The 18,491-nt window shown below is 39.8% G+C and overlaps 1 protein-coding gene across 1 annotated transcript in view; it reads left to right on the forward strand.

The window, feature by feature from the left end:
* The window catches only part of LAMA3 (laminin subunit alpha 3), a gene marked incomplete at both ends in the record, with an annotated part of 109,396 nt that overhangs the window by 37,621 nt on the left and 53,284 nt on the right, over positions 1-18,491 (forward strand). Inside the window, 13 exon segments of the mRNA XM_080610819.1 lie at positions 2,125-2,263; positions 3,894-4,036; positions 5,350-5,450; positions 5,557-5,710; positions 7,070-7,230; positions 9,381-9,489; positions 11,456-11,553; positions 13,810-13,975; positions 14,382-14,508; positions 15,071-15,210; positions 15,594-15,709; positions 16,236-16,447; positions 17,258-17,462. Coding sequence (XP_080466945.1) covers positions 2,125-2,263; positions 3,894-4,036; positions 5,350-5,450; positions 5,557-5,710; positions 7,070-7,230; positions 9,381-9,489; positions 11,456-11,553; positions 13,810-13,975; positions 14,382-14,508; positions 15,071-15,210; positions 15,594-15,709; positions 16,236-16,447; positions 17,258-17,462 — 1,871 coding nt within the window.

Below are 18,491 nucleotides of genomic sequence, written 5' to 3' on the forward strand. Positions count from 1 at the left end.
GTCCAAGGATTAATGGATCACTGTAGACTGAGATGCAAGTACATAATTATTGCAAAAGCATAGTGATTTCCTTTCTGTTCTTCATTTTTCACTCTTTCCTTTTTGTTCTGTTTTTTGTTGGTTTGTTTTATCTTGGAGCTTGTATTTGTTGGATCTTCAGAATTACTCCAGTTTCATAAAGGAATGCAACTGTCCAGTAGCTGTGATCTCTTAACTTCTGCTTTCTAATTCAGCTGCTTTTTGCATTTCATATCCAGTGGCGTTTTGTGAAGAGGTAGAGAAAAGGCTTAGCCTCTAATCTTGCTACAAGTGTGCATTATTTTGCTTACCTGGATAAACCTTTTCAGTCATGTAAGTAATTGTCAGCTCCACGCCCTTCTTATTTAGATCGTTGCATAACTAAGGTGCATTCTCAGTTATGCAAGGTTTTAACTGGAGGAAATTATGGTCTTCATTTCAAGGAACTATCCTACTTTCAATGTAGTGTTTCTGTGTCTTGCAGGACCCTGAAATAATCCTCCTGACATTTATTTTGTAGAAGACAAATGTTACCATATCTACCACACAAAAGGCAATTGTAACAGCTTTGTGTGAAAAGAAACTATTCCAGTACAATGAAAAATTCTTGAGGTGAAATAAATAAGCTGTGTGTGACATCAGTGGAGACTATTGTCAAGCTGCCAACACAGATGTTTCATTATAGACTGAGCAGCTGACAGTCGAGCTTAGATTTTTAAGCGCTGGCCAGAGTTGCCTAAGTTTGTGACAGAGCTCAAAGAATAATTTCTCCCCACTTCTTGCCTTTGCTTGAGGCCAGGGACTGGCATCTCTTCCTCCCTCATTCCTCACGTGTCTTCTTTCTCTCCCTTCACTGTGTCTTCTATATTTTCCATAAAAGCTTAGAAACCATTTTGATAAATTTCCTGAAGCACGCTTTTTTATTTCTTTTGCCTTTTCCTTTTTGTTCATATCTATTTTTCAAGTGTTCCCTTAGTGCCTGTCTTACCCCTGTATTATCTTTCAGAAGTCATCCTTCTCCACTTAAAACAACTCTTGTAAAACCTTTCCCCATTGCCCTTCTGCAATCACCTAGATTTTAGCTATCCAGTCTCTAGATCTCTCGGCCCTGCCATCTGTGGTATGTCTATCTTTGCTTTCTGCTTTGAATTTCTATTAAGAAGGTGAAAGTGTCTGGTGATGACAGAATTGAGGAATATACATTCAGAGCAGCATATGAGAGCTGGCAATTTTGCATTTATTGTAACTTTCAGGAGTAAGGGAAAATGAGGCTTTGTGCTCTGTTCTCAAATGTATGGAACAGAGAAAACTGATGTACATTTATGGACGCAGAATGGACCACAGCGGTGGGGAGGTTACCATACAACAAGAGTCTTGGAAAGGGACAGCAAGTGGATTGTGATGGATGAACTGTTGGGAGCTGGATTACAAGGGGAGTTTTAGGATGGAAAGAAGGAAGCCAACACTTGAGGTTGTACCAATCCTACCTTTTCCTAATCCGCCACCACCATTTGAACATGTCTCTGCTGATTCTGTTGCTCTGAGAACTGAATAATGGGGGCTGAGAGACAGCAGCCTCCTGTGGGGTCAAGAACTGCATGGCTCCAGAGGAGTCAGTTCAGCCCGAGGGCAGAGCCATGCATGGTATCGCATCTCTAAGAAACCCCAGGTTCTGGTGGAGAAGCAGAAGTCTCAGTGACAATCTGAGATGTCTGCATGCTGTGGAGTGTGTTGTGTGATCTCAGAGTAGGACTGTTGATTCTGGCCTGTTCTTTGGGAAGCTAGAAATATGGACAGCCCTTGATGCCATAAGCCTCATTTAGGGCATGGAAAGGGAGAATAACTGTAAAATACTGCTCATATATCAAGCTGCAATATTAACACACATGTTAGTTCAGCCCTTCTGTGTCTTTCTGGATAAGCTAGTATTTAACAAGAGTTTTATTTCACAGGAGGTTTTGTTCTATGTTCTTTTGTAAGCTGTCTGAGCCTTTCTTTTCTGTTACAGAGTTTGTCTTTGCCAAATGGTTTTTCTTTCTCTGGGTGCTGGTAATAAATAATATACTTTCCTTTCCTCCTTTTTCCCTTTCTTTTTATTTTTCGCAGCCAGAGGTGGTTGTGCCTATCACTGTGGCTTCCCCTAAGCTCTTCCATCTAGTCCTCCGCTATGTCAGCCTGGGCTCAAAAAGCTCTAAAGGGAAGATCTCAGTTGCTGAGGGAAAACATTTTGGCACTAATTACACTTGTAAGTGAATTAATTTTCTCACTAGGCTTGCCTGTCTTCCTCTGTCATACACCAGCATTGCCATTCCAGTATATACTTGTCTGCATGTGCATTTTTCTTGTAGGACTTTAGTATGGTGCTTGCATGGCTTCTAACTTCCTCTATTCAGCACTTTATGGCTGTTTTTGTTTATTAACTTCCATTTTTCAGAATGAAGTGAAGATAACTTTGAATGTGGAAAAATCAAACTTGTTTCGCATTATCCTGAGGTATATTAACGCTGGAGGTGAAACATTGTCTGGTCGCTTATCTGCCTGTCAATCTCAGCCTAAAACAGGTAGGTGCAACTCGGTGGTGCAACAGATCAGTATATTAGATTGGAGGAGTCTTTTCAAGGTTTCACTTAAGTCAGATTTGTAATGCTGCTTAAAATGCATCACTTTTAACAGTGGCAGTGCTTTTGCGCTTTCCATAGTATATTTTGCTGTGTAATTAATGTGGCTGTGTTTGCATGCAGTCCCTGCTTACAGTAGTAATCAACATTTGTTTTTTCAAATGTTCGCCAAACTCTTTCAGTTCTTTCAGTTCTGCACTTGGAAGCTCTGAACTGTGTTTAATGAAGCTTTTAAAGAAGGGATAACAGCATTTATATTGGTTTAGTTGCCTTTAATATTTCAGTTTAAAAGTGGCTTCTGCCTTCATTCCATGAATAACATTTATTTAATGGTGAATCCAACCTACCAAATTAGCTCTGATTACAGACCTCAATAGCATATGATGGTTTTGGGCTGTGATAAAAGATAAGTACTCTTTATCCTTTGAATAGGAGGATACCAAGACTATATGGAGAATTGTATCTTATAATGCCTAACCTCAGCATACTTATGGCAGCTAATGGAGCTTGGTCATAGACCTTTTAGTAATTCTAAGGAGACAAAACTGAAGACTTCACAGATATCACTCAGCAGAGTGGCAGCAGTTCATGGTTATTTCTGGCTTTTATTGGATGGGAGACAAGGAACCAGGTTTTGTCTGGGTTTCAGAGAAGAAATCTGTAATATTCATAACAATTGCACCTCACATCTTTTTGATGAAGCGCGCTGCAGCTACATTTAAGTTGTACATCATCTCTGCACGTTGTGCATCGTCTCTGCACGTTGTACATCATCTCTGCACATTGTACATCATCTCTGCCCAGACCTTCAGTTACTATCTGTAACTAAACATTTTAGATGCTGCTGAGAACCTCCAGTATCTGAAATAATTTGGCTGAGAGTCACATGAGAACAGGTCTTATGTCAGCAGAACATACTGTGCGTCAGTGCAAAAACAGGTTGAACAGAAAATAATGGAAAAGTGAAGTAGTGAGCACTTCAGAATATTGTGAAACTGGCCATCACAGGGGCAGAGCTCTGCTTTTCTGAACCAGTTTGCTCAAGACAAATAAAAACAAAGACAACAATCACTGCGTAGCTCTGTAGCTCATTGTGTGGAGAAATGCACATTGATTAATATAATGCCTTAAGAAAAGCATTGATCAGCTCGTGTTAGACTCATTTAAATGGATTGAATCATTAGTTCAGCACACTAAGCAAATAGAGACATTTTCCACAATCCCTTATATTTTTACTTGGTTTTATTTCGCTGGCAGGGGCTGCTCAGAGCAAAGAGTTTGTCTTCCCACCCAGCAAGGAGCCAACTTTTGTCACAATCCCAGGAAAAAGCTCCACTGAGCCTTTCTCACTGGTTCCAGGCACGTGGACTGTCAGTATAATGGCAGAGGAAGTCCTCTTGGTAAGAAAACAATTGAGGAAAACAAGTGCTTGAAGGCTGTCATGATAATATTGCTCCAGAGTTATTTACCGGGAAGAACCCTGTAAGCGACTGAAATTCAGCACTAGTGAAAAGAGCACTGCAGCAGAATATCATTATGAAAATTTACAGTCCCACTGCTTATTTAATTTTTTTCTTCTTCCCTGACTTTCACCAGCTCTAATTTTTCCTGTGCTTATATACTTTCTCTGGAATTTTTACCTTCAAAAGCTAGAGTAATATTAACATGCAGCACAACTAGTTGAGCAGAAATGCTCACAGAAATTAATAGTTCTTGCCTAGCAGATATCATATCTAAAGCTTGCCACAGATGACCAAGGCCTTAGTTTCTTGACAAAGATTCTTCAGAAGATGAAAATAAAATGGGCTGCACGATTAGTAGGTTATTTTCTAAATGCTTTTTGTCCTTCCGTCATGGCTCTTCTTTCTTTCACTGAAAAACTTTCTGACATCAGTTCTGAGAAATTGCTATAAAACCAGAAATTGTTTGAGGTCATAATTTAAGAAAAACCTTAAACATGCATGATAACAAAGGCAGCATAGTGAATTCGTATGTATAATGTATAGGGTTAACAAGTAGTCTGTGTCTTTAGTCATTAAGCCTGGGGCTCTGTTAAATTTATGGGGTACCAAGTAAAATATTACTAAAGAGCTTGCAAACATATTTCTTGCTGAAAGTGACAGTACTTATTGTGTCTGGTTTTTCTACTAATACCTTTGAAAAGGAATTTGTTAATGACCTTAGCCCAGCATGTTCTCACTTTAACAGTTTTTATAAAAACTCTAATATATTAATTTAAGTAGTCAAAACAGAACAAAAATATACCAACTTCTGAAGAACAGCTTAACAGATTACATGGAGCATTTTAATGAAGTCACCTGGGCTACGTGTATCTCCCTTGTTAAGTCGGAGTTCTGTGCATGTGGATTGCACTCAGGGCTGAAAACTGCATGCAGTCGGCTGTGTATTATCCGGCTGCAGAGAAGCTGCTTCATGAGCACTATCATGGGAGTGGCCTCAGAATTTCCTTGCTCACAGGGCAGCTGCCTTTGTCCCATCTCTATGAAGATAGAAATAGAGTTAGAGAGATACATTCTGATGTTACCGGCCCATGTAACAGCAAAAAACTTTCATGTCTTGGGGATATACTCTGTTAAAAATTATTTATGTGGTTGGTTTCTTTCATTGCTACATTGAGAAAGTCTAGAGATGTTCCTTTTTGGTCCTTTAATTTCCTGCATGGTCTTGCATTTGTTGTATTCTTTGTTCTTAGGACTATATGGTGCTGTTACCCAGTGATTACTATGAAGCATCCATCTTGCGGATACAAGTTACAGAGCCTTGCACCTATTCAGGACATGCTTCAACTGAGCAGTCAGTATATGTGCTACAGAGTAAACCGGTGCCTTGGATTATTATGTTATTATCTTGCTGCACTTGAAAACAATAACAATCCTGTGTTTGTTTGTTTTTATGTAAGCTGCTTGCTCTATCAGCATTTGCCATTGGGCAGATTTTCCTGTGTCCTTGGTTCAAAGGCAATGTATTTCAGACATGACGGAGAATACAGAAGAATACCTGTGCGGCAGCCAGCTCCTGATCAACCAGTGATGACCTATATCAGTGGAAGAGAGGTCAGATTCCTGCTGCTAATTGCAGTCCCGTCTGCACTGTTGGCTATAAACTTACTGCACTAAAACACTTGCAGGTTACAGTTTAGGATTTGCAGATATGTAACACATCCCTAAAGCAGATGGTGTGCCAGGTTCTGCATTTTATACAGAACTGTGTAAATGGATCAGTGTAGGCAGATTTGTAACTGTGACCAGAGCACACATTTCACTCTGACACAAGTAATTTGTTAAATAAAGATCCTTCAGCTTTAGGCATACTGGCTTGTTCACAATACTGTTTAATTGCAACGTAAGCGGCATAATGGTTTATCAGCAGAAATGGTATACATACATCACTATAAATTAATCTTATTTTCCCCTTAATTAGCCATACTTACGTAAATATTTGCTTTAATAAGCAAAAAAGCAGAAGCAACTAACCCTATGCTGTAGCTCTATTGAAAGAGAAACATATGTTTTGTGAAATGAAAAGTTATACTGGAAGTGTGTTTGGTAAAAATAAGGCGTTTTGTCAATTACATGATGATTATATGTAAAGTGATTATGCCCGCTACTACTGTGCTTGGATATTGCTTTTAAAAATACCAAGTGCACCAAGAATATTTATATGCCACAGGCCCTGCTGCTTCATGACTGATGCATGTGCAAAGCTGTACTGGTATGAATGATTGCAGCGAAGTCAAGAGGGCGGTTGACAGAATTAATTACATGTTTAAGTGTTTGTAGCTTAAGGAAATATTGAGAAAAAAGAGTTTAAATTTGAAGATAGTTACATAGCCAACTGTAGCAAAAACTGCTGCAACCACAGCACTTTCCATGAAACTACTTTGAACTATTTTGAATCAAATATTGTGTTGAAAGAAAAACTTGATGCTTCAGAAACTGGTATTGGCTGTTGCCTGGAGAAAATGCTTTCATTCTTTGTAAGGAATCTGCAGTAGGAATTGTGTTCCTGGAAATTTTGTTTTCAGTGGAGAAGTAGGCTCAATTTTTATGTTACTAAAGATAGTTTAGAGATGACGGTGACAATTATTTAGGATTGTTAAAGTTTCCTCACTGATACTTTCTCCTGGGGAGAAGAGAAATAATAATAGAATAATTTCCTAGGCTTATTTTGCAGCCTTGCTAGAACTGTTATAGCAGCAGCTGTATCTTGAACTTGGTTGACTCTTACTAGCAGACAAACTGATATTCATAAGCATTGCTTCCATTCTATCGGTTGTCTTTTGCTGAGACATTACAGGACTGGCCCTGGACTGATGCTGGCAGGTTTGCTTAAAAGGCAGGAGAAGGGAGCTTCCTGCAAGAAAGGGAGTGAAAAATCTAACAGCTTTTTTTTTTTCAACGATCTTGACCTAGGTCAATTTACAGATGACCATAAATGTTCCTCAAGTTGGTCGCTATGTTCTTGTTTTTGAATACGCCAATGAAGATGATCAGTTATACACTGCCGAGGTAACAATACATAGTCCTGGACCTGTCACTGAAGGCAGAGTGAGAATATATAGTTGTAAATACAGGTAAGAATTTCTGAAGTAATCAGTAAATGATTGAATAAGCATTTGGAATATAATTATACTTTCTATATGTTGTAATCTATTTTACTATGTAGACTGTTTGAATATTATAGATTGATTTAAAAGCAAGTCCATGATTCTGTGGGTATAAATCTCTTTGTCTAATCAGCTCATTAAATATTGCAACTGCTTCAATGAAATGTTTTCCTTTATAGGGTTTTTTTTTAATTCACATTCATAAACCCTTATAAACTATCATTCTCTGAGTCCAGAGGAAAAGCATCAGTGTTGGCTGCAGAAGCCTGCACTGTTTTTATTTAGTTAAAAGTGTGTCCAAGGGCTTTGGCTATAAAAAATGTATCAGCCAGTTTTACAAGAGGTCTCTGAAATTCTGAGTGTAGCCGTCATCTGGCTGTCAGGCTGTAGGCAAGGTCTTCAGCCAAATACTTCTTTATCCTTGCTGACTACTGAGGTTACTGCGGATGTTTCTGCACAAGAGATTTTGTCTGTCCTGAGCGAGATTGTCTTTAACACCTGAGCATTTCAGTGTATGACTCAGTTTAGGATTGTGATCCTGCAGATGTTTGTGCCCTTGGGAAACACTACCCAGTGCTGTGAGACTACAGTCATGCACCCGTTTTTCCCATGAGCCAAGAGTTTGACAGATTGGAGGCCTGGGCTTAAGTTTGCATTCAGGGTGAAATTCCCCAGTAAGAAAAATCATTTTCATCAGCATGTTTGTGGTGCAGAGCAAAAGTATGAGGAGAGATGACCTTGTGAGGTTATTGCTGGGGAAGGCTCTTATTTTTAGCCTGTTATGTAACACTTAGAGCCCCAAAAGACCTGCTATAAATCTTCCATTTTATTGGCATTTCTCTTCCACTCCCCAAGCACATTTTATGGGCTAATTCTGAGCATTCTTGTTGGTTCATATGATACACTAAGAACTTGCTGATGAAAATACAAGTAAAGCCCTTGCTACTTCAATGCAGCAATGCAGTAAATCCCTTCTGCAGCCATTGTGCTTGAAGTTAATGGTCACATTGCAAGTGAGTTGCTGTGTCATCTCTACAGCAGGAAGCTACAAGTATCTTCTGTTCAAAAATAAATCAAGAAATGACATAGTGAGGTACATGCAGATAAAATTAATTTGTAGAATTAGGAATATATTGTTCCAGGCCTTCTGACAGCTGTACTGTGTAATCCAAATAAAACATCAAAAGAGAATAAAACACTGCAAGCTTCCAGCAAATCACAAATAAAGGACCTGTATTTCTTTGTACTTCAATGTTCTTAGCCCTGAGCTGACCTTATTTTTGAGCTGTCCTCCAAATGAGAGTGAAATTTCCACATTCTCTACTTAATAGAGAAGTGGTTGTATGGTGTTTGCAGCTTCTCACCCATGGCATGCTGGCTGGCCTAGCTGAGCAGAAGTGCAGAAGGAAGAAATTAGATCCTTCTCTTCAGCAAAAGGGAACTATTGCTACTTTTGGCAAGTTGCATGGGTCATTCTCCCTGAACAAGACAGAGCTCAAAGGCTTTAGCAAGACTCTTCCTCTTAGTATGTGTTTGTCTTTAACAAAGAAATGCAGTCAGTCAAAGGTAGTCAGTAAAAGGGAAACCTACTTTTCTTCACTTGTATTGGTGTGTATCCCAGTGTCCAGAATAGCTTCCTAAAATCAAGACTTGGACAGTTGCCATTGTGTGGATGAGAGCTGCTGATCCACATCATAAGTGGCACGTGACTGTAGTGGAAAACAGCAGCTGGTGTGTGCTGGCACCTCAAGGAGCACGGCCCAGTCACAGCGTATTAGTTACATACCATGTTACACAGATAGCATGCATGTGTGTCTGTCCATATCCTACTTAAAGCAGTAGCTCAAATAGATATCTGAGCTGAGGTCTGGATGTTTGGGCTCTGAATAGGTCAGTCCACAAAAGGACAAGCAGTATCTTGTATGTGATGCATCCTTCATCTCACTAGTGAGGATACTGCACATTCACCTCTGGCCAGATAGCTGTTACTCGTGAGGCAGCAGAACAGCTAGGCACCAGTGGTGAGGCTAGCCAAAAACTAGGCAGCTGAGCTAGGCAATAGCTTAAACAACATGGCAAAACCACAGGCTAATTTTCAGTCCTGCTTTCTGTCTCAGTTTCCTTTGTCGCAGCGTTGTAGTTGATGACAGCAATCGCATTGCAGCCTATGACCTACTAGCAGATACAAAGATACACCTTAAGGCATCATCAATTAATTTTCTTCTGGTAAGTTTCCATTTTCTTATCCCTTTTGTAATACTTGTGCCCTGAGTGTAAAGTATTCCCTGAGGGCAGAGAGAGATACTTCTCTTCCTATGTTCACATGCTGTGGGGTAATGTGTGAAATGATGTCTATTACATGCTTGAAGATGTCTCTTTGTATTGAGGCAAACTTGCTCAGTTCCAAGTATAAACAGAAGTTTGCCTTTCTTGGCAAGGGTTTTTCCAGCTCTCTCGTGCTTTGTTTCAGTTCCCCTCTCTCTTCTACACGTGCGCTTTAAATGAAAAACCCTCTGGTAGCTTTTATACTTCATAATTTTTTTCCTTCACTTTTTTAAATCCTCAAAACCCATGTAGGAGTTTCCTGGGTCTCTTACAAAATTCAGGTAATAAATGGATTCATTTCAGGTAATAGATGCATTCATTAGTCATATAACTTTTAAATACTTCAAATAAAAAGCCTTCACTGACCTCTTTTGGCCACACCAGGAATGCGTTTTTCTGGACACAGAATTTTCTTCTATAAAAGTTGTTTCTGTTTTCAATTTTAAAAAGGTGAGTTACACAGTTGGTTGAAATATTAGTTGCAACATAGCTGTAAGCATAGGGTAGTTTCATGAAACTATTAGGATTTATAACTGGTACATGCTTTCTTCATTTCATGAGGCAGTGTTCAGTGTGAACAAATACCATTTAGATTGTATGTTAGCTTGCCTGCAGCTATTGCTATGCTAACAAGATCCACATCCAAAAGATGATATTATTAGTCTGTATCTCCACATGTGGAAGTTTCTAGTGGGAAGTCTTACGGGGGAAAGAGGAGCTTCAGGTATATAGCAAGGTCCTACACCTGGGTCGAAGCAATCCCAGGCACAGCTACAGGTTGGGCAGAGGAGAGATTCAGAGCAGCCCTGCAGAGAAGGACTTGGGGGTGTTGGTTGATGAGAAAATGAACATGAGCCGGCTTCAGTGTGCACTCGCAACCCAGAAAGCCAACCACATCCTGGGCTGCATCAAGAGGAGTGTGACCAGCAGGTCAAAGGAGGTGATCCTGCCCCTCTGCTCTCGTGAGACCTCACTTGGAGTATTGTGTGCAGTTCTGGTGTCCTCAACACAAAAAGGACATGGAACTGTTGGAACAAGTCCAGAGGAGGGCCACGAGGATGATCAGGGGACTGAAGCACCTCCCATATGAAGACAGGCTGAGAAAGTTGCAGCTGTTCAGCCTGGAGAAGAGAAGGCTGCGTGGAGACATCATAGCAGCCTTCCAGTATCTGAAGGGGGCCTACAAGGATGCTGGGGAGGGACTCTTCATTAGGGACTGTAGTGACAGGACAAGGGGTAACGGGTTCAAACTTAAACAGGGGAAGGTTAGATTGGATATAAGGAAGAAATTCTTTACTGAGAGGGTGGTGAGGCACTGGAATGGGTTGCCCAGGGAAGCTGTGAATACCTGGTGGTATTCAAGGCCAGGTTAGACAGAGTCTTGGGTGACATGGTTTAGTTTGTGGTGTCCCTGCCCATGGCAGGGGGGTTGGAACTTGATGATCTTAAGGTCCTTTCCAACCCTAACTATTCTATGATTCTATGAGTCTAAATCTACTGGGAGAAATCCTGGTGTCTCTGAAACTCACTTCTATGGACTTTGAGTGAACAAGTGTTCTTGTCTGCATTTCAGAAGATCTAGGAATTGCCCCAGGGTCCAAAAGTCTCTCACATCAAGATGAAGGCTTTTTGCTTCTACATCTGTCCATCTTGCCTAGCTTTTGACACTGCAAACTGGTCTTCTGTCGTTCCCATTGCCAAACATATACTTAGGTTTTAATTTATTTAAAGTAAGTCCATGACAGAACATGCCTTTGGGCTCAGGTTTCCCCATGGTAAAATTAGACTTCATCATTCCCATTCGGTCCTGGCCCTGTTATTTATTTATTATATTATTATTTAATTGTGCCTTGTCCTTATTTTTTAGCACAAGGTTTGTATTGTATCAGCTGAAAAATTTTCTCCAGAATACGTGGCTCCTAAAGTACAGTGCATAGCTGCTTACAGGAGTACCCATGATGCAAGGTAACATGCTTGGTTTTATCCTTTGTATTTTTTGAATATGACATTGAAAGGCAGACTGAATGGAATTTTGATTCTTTTGAATTGTCCTTTGCTGAGTGACTCATAAGTTATATGTAGGCCACTTTTGCAATGGAGCATTTGTAAAAATGCTGAAACGTTAGTATTAATCTGCTTTGCACAGGATTTTGTTTAGAATAGCCTCTCCCTGGCCCATCTGAACTACTGAGTGCTGACTCATTAGAAAACAATGACACATACACTTTCATACACTGTGCATTTTGATAGGTGTCCAAGCTGGAGAAATATTGCTACTTTGGTGGCCTGAAATGGTTACTGCTCTGCCTGGAGTTTTCATTCTGCACATTACTGCTCCAGCTGTTCTGAAATGGCTTTAATTTGTCATTAGGTAAGGCCTGTGACTGTCCTTTCAGGCACCAACCCACCAGCTCAAACTTGGCAGCAACAAGCTAATCAACATGTAAACCCTGCTTCAGAAACAAGCCATTTCTTTATCCATCTCATTGTGCGGCCCATATGGTAGGTGTCCCCTCAGTGTTCACTGCATACAGCAATGCCAACTGATCCTTCTCCTCCATTATACTTGTATAGGACCCATAATTAAAATGTTCATCTACAGCTTGGTTGACTCAAGCTGATGGCTTTTCTCTTGCTGCCAAGATCTGAACCTGAATTTTCACTTCCCAAGTAGTTGGGTTTGGGTTCTGCAGAGCATTTGGTCTGCCCTGTTGAAGCTCTTCCCCTTTCCACATGTTTTGTTCTTTGAGCCAGAAAGGAATTATCACTGCAGCTTCCAAATTAGGGAGACCCACATTTAATTTCCTGTTGCACTCCACAGGATGTCCCTCGTGATACTGCTCCTACAGCTTTCTTCCTACTGATCTGGCAATGGGAAGTAAATGTCATTTGCAGGACTTCAGAGGCAGAAAGAGTTGGTGACTAGGTCTAATAGTTTTCCAGACAGTAGCTTCTAATATAATGGTTGAATTGAAACAGAAAGCAGAAAAATTTGGGTAGTAAATTAGATAAAAGCATGTGATTGTACTTGGCTTCCAAGCATGCATAGCGTTGATTTGCAGCTTTAATTCTCCTGCTTAGAGTGTTACAACTGAGAGCAGCTTTATAAGACTGGATACTTGTCCTTGCACTAAAGGTATTTTGCATTCCTGGGCATTTATATTCTGAATTGAATGGGGAAAAGGCTGGGCAAAAACCAGCATTTAAAATAAAGCAAATGTGGTAATTTTTTACGTTTTACTTTTGTTTTGCGATGTGGATTGTGTTTGTAATCTCTTGTTATACTTGCATAGTTTACTGTGTCTTTTATGTTCTTAGGACCATTGTGCTGGTTGTCACATTTTTGCTTTCTTGAAGATGTTTTGTATTCACCAAGTCAAAAGATGCAGCACCTTGGCTCAGTTGAACAGTGTTATAAGTGGACGCCGTGTGTGATTTCCCACACAGGCCTGGCAAATACATCTCAGTCCTGGCCCTGAAACATACTTGTCATTCCAGTTCAGGGCCTGTTTTGAGCAAAGATTAGTCATTGTCTGTTGAGGACTTATTAGAAGTGAACAAATACTAGCAGGAAACCACCCCCTCTCCCCCCCAGAAAAAATGTTTTCTCCTGCAGTGCTGGAAAATACTTCTTTCAGTCAAGTTCTTCAGAATCAAATATACCAAGGACGAAATAGTCAAACACAGTAGTGAATGAATAAGGATGCTTTCAAGGATCACTGTTATTTATTTTGGCTCCAATTGTACAAATATTTGAGGGTATACTTCTAAGTACTTAAGTAGTCCCATTGACTTCAGTGGGGAAATTTGCATGTTTAAAAGATACACCTATGTAAATACTTGTAGAACTGAGAATGCAGTATTAGTACAGATTCTGGTGAATGTAACTAACTGGATTAACTGAAATCTATTTCGTTTTTTTTAACACTCTTGGTTCTCGTAGTTTTCATCTTCCTTAGCAAACTCTTTCCATTGAAATTCTTCAGGTTATGGAAATTTTGAGTGAATAAAATCAGTTAATATGTATTTTCATTTTTGAAAGTTAAATCTATACCTCTTGTCTTCATTTACTTTCTGATCATTTACATAGAATCTAAAGAGTAACAGGGGTTGCTAATTGCATTAATTGTAATACAGTCTAATATGTCAACTGCTTTTCCTTTTATGATGCTTAAGAAATTTTCCTGGGTCCTAGAGTAATGACTACAATTCTGTGTTTAGTGCAACATGCATACCCTCAGTGTATGAAACTCCACCAGCAGCTTTGGTTTTGAATGCACTGAAGGATGGGAACATTTCTGAAGTACAGAGATATACCCTCTACAATCCACTGAGTGCCCCTTTACTTTCTGGGTCAATTAATGGAGTCACCTTGACACCGTTACAGGTATCTCATATTTTTAAAGCTTCATTTCCTAAGTCACAAAGCATGTTCTTCATAAGGCTAAGCAGATGAAACACCTTAAGAGAATCAAAACTGAATTATGTGATATGATCAAAATGTAGCGGATTGAGTAAGCCACAAAGACAATACACAGAAAGGGAAACAAAAATGCCAGCTTCTTTCTAAACTGCACAGTAGTTTCACAAACTGCAGAACATTAGGTGTGCTTGGCGTGCAAACAGATAGCAGCATGCAATTGTAATGCCATACTCTTTGAAGATGTTTAAGTTGCTCAGAGACGCTAAGCCTCCCCTCTTTCATTGCAGGTAGGTGGCACAGAGCACAGCTCATAAACCCAGGAATATTTAATGAAACAAATACACTATCAGAGCTGTTTTTGTTTCTGCAGAATCAGATTACCTTGAATGGCAGAGTGCCCCACGTGGGCAGATACGTATTTGTGGTACATTTTTATCAGCCAGCACACCCAGTGTTCTCTGTGCAAGTGCGTGTGGATGTGGGACGTGTGTGGTCAGGTAAGCATCTGAATTTGATCTAACACCTTTCCTTTCTCAGCATTTTGGCACATGGAGCTGTGGCGGGTTGACCCTGGTTGGGTGTCAGGTGCCCACCAAAACTGCTCTATCACTTCCCTCTTCAGCTGGACAGGGGAGAGAAAATACAACAAAAGGCTGTGCGACGTAAGGACAGGAAGAGACTACTCACCAATTACTGTCATGAGTGAAACAGACTTGATGTGGTCTGCCTGGGGGATCTCTGCTCCAGTAGCTGGAGCACCTCCTGCCCTTCTTCCTCACTGACCTGAGTGTCTGCAGGGCTGTTTCTCCCATAGATTCTCACTCCTCTCTTCAGCTGCAGTTGCTGTTGCACAAGTAATGTTTTCCCCCCTTCTTAAATGCTTTATCAGAAAGATGTTACCACCATCGCTGATGGGCCTTGTCCTGCGGGTTTGTCTTGGAGCTGGCTGGCTCTATTAGACATAGAGGAAGCTTCTAGCTGCTTCTCACAGAAGCCACCCCTGTAGCCCCCCCACTACCAAAACCTTGCTAGACAAATCCAGTATGTTTTTTCTTTTAGGTTCCTTCAATGCTTCATTCTGCCCTCACACCTCTGGCTGTCGGGATCAGGTGATTGCAGAAAACCAGATTGAGCTTGACATTTCTGAACCTGAGATCTCTATTACAGTGATGATACCTGACGGAAGAATGCTGGTTCTGGTATGTTTATTACATAAATGTACTTGGAAATGTTGTTCTCAGTCTCACCATTCATTTAGAGATAGATGCAAAGATGAAAGCCAAAAAGAAAGATTATTTTTTTTTAATGCTGTGCTCCAGATTTTTAGGATTTTGTGCACTGTTTCTGTTTTAGTTTAAAACTTTAAGATACTATACATTGTTTTTATTTTACATTGCTTATAGCATCACAACTCTGGGGGGAAGATAAGCATATATTCCTATTTTTTTTTTAAGTTAAAATGTTACGGGTTTTGAGAAAATCCAGAATGCATAATGAAGCAACATTTAAACATATAAATGCCTTAGATTCTGTCTTTTGCTTTTCTCAGAAATGTACAATTTAGCTTTCTTGTTGTTTTAAGGAAAAAGTCTTAGTTGTTCCAGCAGACACCTACAGTTACAAAATTCTTGACAAAAAGACAGTGGACAAGTCATATGATTTTATCAACCAATGTGGAGGAAACAGTTTTTATATTGAGTAAGCACTGCTTTCTAAAAACCTGAACATTGACACCAGCTAGGAATTAATGTTACTTTTACTCTGTATTAAAGACATGTATAAAATCCCAATCACTGTGCTGCATTAAAATGCTTTTCATGGCTTATGCTGGCTCACTAAATTTCCGTGAGTCATTTTTCCATGACTTTCTATTGTAAATGAAATGTAAAGGTAGGGCTTTATTGCTCATGGTACAAAAGACGCAGATGTATGTCATCTTTCTCTCTTTGGTATTTCCATCTTTGGTATTCGGTATTTTGCTTGGCATGTCTGAACTAATTATATGACTAATATGCACTTTCTTTGAAAAAATATCTCTTACCTGCATATTCAAAGCCATTCACCACTAATTTAGTAAGTATATTCTTGCATGTGTACTGATGCCATCCTTATGTTAAAGAACTTTCTGAAGTCAGAACCCTAATTTACTGAACCACTGCAAAGCACCTTCATAACAATTCCCAAGTGCCGGTACTTACATGATTTATATTTCAATTTTAAATAGCCCAGAAGGATCATCGGCCTTCTGTAAGGACTCTGTGAGATCACTAGTGGCTTTCTACAACAATGGAGCCCTGCCATGCAATTGCCATAGTGCAGGTGCTGTGAGCCCTACTTGCAGCCCTGTGGGAGGACAGTGTATTTGCAGACCTAATGTCATCGGTCGTCGGTGCAGCCAATGCCAGACTGGCTACTATGGATTCCCATTCTGCAAGTGTAAGTACAAGCTTGGACTTTTTCAGCACCTGACCCAATTCTCTGATTTGTTCAATTCTCTGATTTTATTGCACTGTATGTCACTTTTCTGTATAGGACTTGATTCCAAGAGAGGCTGGTTGAGCCAGTCTCAGATTTAGCATAGCACAATTTTCACTTTGAGGCAGAAATTAAATTCTCATTCCCTTAAAGCACATTTAGTTCATGATGGGCCGTGCCTTCGTGTCTGTTGTTTGATCAGGGTTTGATTTGTACAGGGTTACAGTTAAACTGGTTAAAATCCATATTGCCACTCTCAGTCACATGGATTTTTCTGCACTGACCACTAAATCATTTCCAAGTTATTCCTGTTGTATCCCAGTTTACACTGTATCTGTTTTCCATAGACAATCAGTGACATAGCATTCCTCATTCCTCATATTCTGATGTCATTTTTATAAACATTAACAGATTTATAGATCAGTCCTCAGCTGCCTTCCCAGATATTACACTTGATGTTTATAAATGTTGTTTTGTAAAAGTGGAGCCCTTAACACCAAAACTGTTTGTCATTTAATCCTTGGCAGTTTGGGGAAGTCATTAATAATGTCTGCAGCGAAGTTAAGCAAACAATCAGTGGAAAAGAGCCAGGCACTAAAGTTAATCTTTACTGTTACAGTCGCATAGTTGGTTTCCATGACTCTGAGCTCAGAACTAGTGAAAGAGAGAAACATAAATGCTGTGCGTGTTTGTTTCATATCCAAGTTCAGTAAAAGTTGATTGTTGTACGTTGAGATGTGATTGATTTGTAGACCATTTTCTCTGACCTAGTATGCAACTGCGGGCAGCATCTTTGTGATGGCATGACTGGTAAATGCATTTGCCCTCCGCAAACTGTGAAACCAAAATGTGAAGCGTGCAAGAAAAATTACTTCAGCTACCACCCTCTTGCTGGCTGTGAGAGCTGCAACTGTTCAGAAAGAGGAATCGTTAATGTGGCAAGCCCAGAATGTGAAAAAAACAACGGGCAGTGCACGTAAGTTTAGGTTATGTGTGTCATAAACAGGGCTCGAGTGGTTTGTTTTATCGTCCTTTTCAGGTATTTTGAGGGGATGTGAGAAACCTTGATACGGTCAGTAAGGATTTAAGCGGTGCTTAGCAATAATGAGGAGTCCTGTTTCAAGGACCTGCAATGTTTTAGTGGAAACTTGGTTATGCAGGTGTCTAATGGTGGGATTTGGAGTTCCTGGGCTTGCATTCTGTTTGCCAGTGACGTGCCATGTCACTCACAGAAGTCACCAAATCTCTGTCCAGCTCATATGACTTACTTGATGTCAGTAGCAGACTTCAGGTCAGAGCTCATGACTTCTGGATGCACATGTCATTTGTAACGGTATACATTAGTTCCCAATTTCTTAAAACTTCACAGTAGACCTTCCACAGTCTGAGGTCTGGGTTTAAGTCTAATAATGCTTTTAAGTACTGTAAAGCTTGAATGTTTGTAACAAATTTTGAGAAACTTTGATGATAGGTGCGATTTGTATGGAATATATGGTTCAGTTTGAGTCATAAGGTGGCAATTCCCCTTAAAATTACACTTTCTGTATGACATATGATTATTTTTCTGTAACTCAGCATGCTGAGATGAGGATAAATTCTTTATTCTCTTATTTACATCTTCTAAAATTGGTATAGCATACAGCCACAACCATAAGGAATGACCTTCAGTTCAAATGCTGTCATATTAGTATAGTTGAACACTTATTTCCTTGGAGGGATTGAGTCCTTCAATAGCAAGTACAAATACTTGATAGCAGGTAGGTTGTGTAAGGCCAGGAGTGCTTCAGTTTTATTGGTTCTGCTATGTTACGCTCCTAATGAAGAGAAATTTGTCCTTTGTACTCTGCCATTAAGCCTGTAATATCATAGAGAATGTATTATATAGAGACATATAGATAGAGAACATTAATTTTCAGAGAATGACTATATTACTTCCCAAATTTAGTTTTTTTCCTAAGTCTGTCCTTTTCATATGAAGGAAATAATGGCCATATCCCAAGAGCAA

Source organism: Psittacula echo, assembly GCF_963264785.1.
Source record: "Psittacula echo genome assembly, chromosome: 2".
NCBI classification, from domain to species: Eukaryota; Metazoa; Chordata; class Aves; order Psittaciformes; family Psittacidae; genus Psittacula; species Psittacula echo.